The sequence below is a fragment of the Aegilops tauschii genome, chromosome 1, assembly GCF_002575655.3.
Source record: "Aegilops tauschii subsp. strangulata cultivar AL8/78 chromosome 1, Aet v6.0, whole genome shotgun sequence".
In the NCBI taxonomy this organism is placed as follows: domain Eukaryota; kingdom Viridiplantae; phylum Streptophyta; class Magnoliopsida; order Poales; family Poaceae; genus Aegilops; species Aegilops tauschii.
In genome coordinates, this window is record NC_053035.3 from 489,656,368 (window position 1) to 489,660,932 (window position 4,565).

Below are 4,565 nucleotides of genomic sequence, written 5' to 3' on the forward strand. Positions count from 1 at the left end.
TGTGGATATAACCCCGGCCTCTGCATCTGGACGATGCATACGACCATTTTATTAATTATTATCCACAAAGTAATACATCAGTAAGTCTGAAGCCACCATCTAGGCAATATCTATTGCTACTCCTATCCCTTTGATGAAGCCGTGCCGAATATCCGAGCCAAATACCAAAGAGACATCGCACCAAAGCCTAACATCTAAAGACAGATGCCCCAGCCCAGTCAGGCCGTGCACCGCCGGCGTCGCTAGTCATCAGGCGCATCTGACGCATCGACTATCGGGATTGGGTCACACACCGGACCGGCACACTCTAACAGGCTGCTACCGCCATCATCCATCAGTCCATCTCCAGAGTAGGAACTGACGCATTGACCTTGCTTGGCCTGCCGTTGACACCACCATGGCGCCAGACAACGCCACCATCCTGCACGTGTCCGTCCACAAGCGCCCGTCGCCGAACCTCCACGACGCATGCCGCCGGGATCCGCCGTCAGCCTTGCGGTAGATGTAACACCGCTCCTCCAGTAGTCCCCTCCAACCAGCACTTGCTCCAAAACGATATCCCCAGGAGGGAGAACGACACCAAAGGCGTCGTCATCGTCCGATCCGGGAGGCCCAGATCTAGGGTTTCCCCCGGAGCATCCCGAGTATGATGACGCAAACTGCAACGACGATGCCTCAACAAGGAAACGACATCGGAGACGCCGCCATCGTCCACCATGACCGAAGTCGGCGCTATTTTCATCGGCAATCGCGCCACCAGGCCGTGCAAAGCCGGCGTCACTGGTCCCTTGAACCTGAGAAAACTCCAAAAACGATGCCCTCAAGTGGGACTACGACGCTAAACCACCGCCATCACTCGATCGCAATGCGATCTAGGGTTTCCCCCGGAGTTGCCCGCGGTGTCAAGGACCCAGACAAGGGCGTCGTCCGCAACCCGGCAACCATGGCCGGTAGCCAGCCACTGGGCCTCACGAACACGTCCAACCACCGACGGAGCCGCGCCGCCACACCCTGTTCCGCCGCTGCACGCACGTACCAGGAGCACCGGGCCGACGGCATCCGCCTGCAACCACCGCCGTCCCCTCCACCTCATAGCCCGGCGACGCGCACCGGTGCAGCGCCGCGCCGTCAGCCACCATCTGATCCCCCAGTTCGAGGGGTGACGATGCCCTAAGAGCCGCGGCCCGCCGCTGCCAGATCCGAGCGGGCTTTGCCCGGGGATGCGTTAGGCGGTGGCGGATGGGTGAACGCCGGGAGGAGGCCTTGCGCGGGGGGGTGAGACACCCCGCCCGAGTCGCCCTGGAGGAGGACGACGCGGGGGCTGATCCTATTTTTTGGGAGACGCTGGATCGCAGCCAGCCTGTATGTCGGTTTAGTATATCTTGTATAAATAAATTTTAAAACAATTTTTATTTGACGTAAAACTAAGCATGTCGGCATTAGTTGTACGTGGCATTGGCATGTGGCAGCACATACACACTTCTCAATCAGGTCTCCTCGAAGTCTCTGAGCTTCCAGTGACCATCGGAGTCCCTCACCATGGACTTGTTGTTGATGACATGCCAGTTGGGCGGCACTGGGTACTTATCCTTGAGCGCGTCAGCACCCTTGTTCACCAGGGCCACGTCGCGGTCCACCTCAAGCTTGAACCCGCCGCTGGCACCCTGGAACCCGGCGACGCCGTGCAGGTAGCACTCGAGGTTGTGGCGCGTTTGCACGGTGCCCGGCTGCTTTAGGTACGGCGACCGGCCAGTGTCCACGGGCAGCACCGCCGTCGCCGCATCCACGTACCCGAGAGGCGGGTATAGGGGCACCACGTCACCGGCGTTCCTCACATGAAGCGCACGGAGGTCTGGGAACGACGCGAAGGCCGACTTGAAGCTGTCGTCGCCTACGTGCGGGCTCGCGAAGAGGATCGCCGTCACCGGGCACGGCGGCTGCTGCTGCGGTGAGGAGGGTGGCACATTAACGCCGTGGGAGACCATGTCGACTGCGTTGAGGGTCGCCAGCGACGCGCCGAGGCTGTGGCCCGTGACGGTGATGCTGGTCGCCTCCTCCTTGTGCGCCTCCATCAGCCTCCTCACCTCCTCCGTGACCTGCATGTGGAATCCATGCGTGCACGCTTGATCAACAAGTATTCAAGTATTTAATCGAGCTCTAGATAGCTGAATTAAATTGCAGAATTAAAGCAACAGCACACGCTGCTTTCATGTGTGTGTCGCTCGGTACAACAAACTTTGAACGTTCGGAGATCCAATTCTTCAAGAAATCTACGTACGACACGCTGCCGGAGCTTGTTGTTGGTGGGACCGTCTCTGATCGAGCTTCGCATCTTACTACACTGTTGATCACTTCTAAATGTGCTGACATTTCATCAAAAAATCCATCTCTTCTATAGCAAACCTACCTTTCAACTTTCAAGTGTTAAATGCAGCTGCCTACCGATATGTAAGACCCTCATCAATATTAAAACACTTCAGTTCCTAAGAAAAAAGGAAATGATAAACACCTTACAAATGTGTTACTATATATGTGTAATGCATCTGTATTCCTATGTGTTGAGTACACGGTAGAGGTGAGAAAAATTGTGGAGCGCCACTGCCAATGGGATATAGAAAGATCAAGATACTTAGCAACAGTATGGCAAGCTTAATAATTACTTAATTAGCCCATACCGCCAAACTAAACAAACTACCAGTTGCTTTAATTAGATCAATTTCTTTACTCTTAGAAATATCTGAATTTTAATTAGCTAGTTTATGTAAAATCTCAAGTCTATATCCTTAGATAGGTGGTGCTAACTGCTAATAAATATGGTGAGGAAATTACTTATTATGTGAATGGAGAGATAAAACTTACCGTTCAGCCTTAGAGCAGCTCTAACCGATCCATTATAGCTTAGGCCCCTATATATATGGGCTCCTATCCTTTAACTCCTTATATTTGCTCCTCTAGAAAAGTGTGGTTCCTAGCGAAAAGAAAAAAAAATACTCCTCTAACATTTTTTAGGGATCGGTTAGAGATGTTTCAGCACCTAAAGTATGAGTATTAGCAAATGCAGGTGCTCTATGCTCAAACAACCTTTATACATAAATAATTTGATTTTATACACTTTTTTGTGGGTTATCATTCCATAGCATTCTTGCATAAAATGGGTTTTTACTACTCCCTCCGATCCAAATTAATTATGGCAGCCTTGGTACAACTTTGTACTTAAAAAATATAAAAGGTTGGCTTTTCTTCACTTTTTCTGAAAGTTCTAGAAGACAAAACCACTTTCAGAAATTGATCCTGTGTTTATTTGATAATGTCTAGAATACAAATAGATTTATTTTTCTTCTGAAATTAAGTACAACGTATTTCTTATTCGCAAAAATGGCACAACCAATTTAATTTCCATAGATGCATGCACATGCATGCTTGCTTGACTCGTTGTCGATCGTCTCTTCCGGCAATCAAGCCTAGAAAGAAAAGCAAGTAACGCTCACCTGATCTCTGGCACTCTGCTGGTTGAACTTGGAGTCCTCGTCGCTGGACGTGTACACCGACAGGAACCCATGATGCACGACGGCGGAGTCGAAATCACCCGCCGCGGGACCGAGCACGGGCTCGGCGGACGCCGGCGTGAAGTCCAGGTCATTGACCCACTCGAGGCTCTCCACGGTGCCGCGCCACGCGACGACGATGTCGCGCCGGCCGAGCGCCGCCACGCCCTCGTCGGTGGCCACGGCCACGTACCCCATCCAGTTGGACTCCCGGCACCAGGGCTCCTCCAGCAGCGACGGCAGCGGCAGCACGAAGAAGGCATCGGGCACGGACGTCCCCGTCGTGGGCGCCAGGAAGAACCCGCTGGTGGCGTAGATGAACTTGGTGACGGAGTAGTAGCCCGCGCGGGACACCCCGGCGGCGGCGAGCAGGTCGGCATGGCCGTAGAAGCACGCGCCGGCGTGCGGCGAGCGGCGCTGCGAGTTGAACCCGTCGTAGGTGGCCTCCGCCAGCTCGCCGTAGGCGATGATGGAGGCGCGCAGGTCCCGGTCCAGCGGGTCCAGCAGCCCCTTCCACGACCCCGCGCCCTGCAGCTCGCGCCACCGGCTCGGGATGCTTCCAGGCTCCGGCGACGACATGGCGTGCGTGGGTCTGCTGTCGATCGATCGGCAGTGGCGCGCGCGGTAATAGGCGTCTTAACCTTTTGATTCGCGGTGGCGCTGTATGGCAATGAGTTGGTTGCTAGTAGCTAGAGCTAGTGTTTGGCTCGTTTCTAGCATCATCTTGGGTGTGTATTTATATCCTTGCTAGCACTTCGGTTTTGTGATGTCCTTGGACTACCACCTTGTAAAGAATCCAGCTTTGCAACGGTACGTCCGACCATGCCGCCGGCAGCGACACACACCCGCCAGCTGCTGGTCTTCACCTGCGTGCGAGCGCTCTTTGGTTACTTGCGTGCAAGCTTCAGTTGCTTGCACCCACCAACATCTGACCACGACCTTGAGTACGTACGTACTACTACTATTTATCGTGTTCTTCATGTGCCGTACCAGTACGTGGAGGAAAAATTAAATGCAAGG

The 4,565-nt window shown here is 53.7% G+C and overlaps 1 protein-coding gene across 1 annotated transcript; it reads right to left on the reverse strand.

Moving 5' to 3' along the window:
- Positions 1-1,367: 1,367 nt before the first annotated feature.
- Positions 1,368-4,252, reverse strand: LOC109759798 (phospholipase A1-II 7). The gene is made up of 2 exons (XM_020318636.4): positions 3,489-4,252; positions 1,368-2,096 (listed from the first exon to the last, which is right to left on the reverse strand). The coding sequence occupies exons 1-2, from the start codon at positions 4,122-4,124 to the stop codon at positions 1,488-1,490; spliced, it is 1,245 nt and encodes a 414-aa protein (XP_020174225.1). The 5' UTR covers positions 4,125-4,252; the 3' UTR covers positions 1,368-1,487.
- Between the last annotated feature and the right edge of the window lie 313 nt (positions 4,253-4,565).

Excerpts from the sequence above, each read along its gene's own strand:
- LOC109759798 (XM_020318636.4), bottom strand. The coding sequence starts at position 4,124 with ATGTCGTCGCCGGAGCCTGGAAGCATCCCGAGCCGGTGGCGCGAGCTG. Across the intron at positions 2,097-3,488 it reads AGCAGAGTGCCAGAGATCAG|GTCACGGAGGAGGTGAGGAG; the intron begins GTGAGCGTTACT and ends TTCCACATGCAG.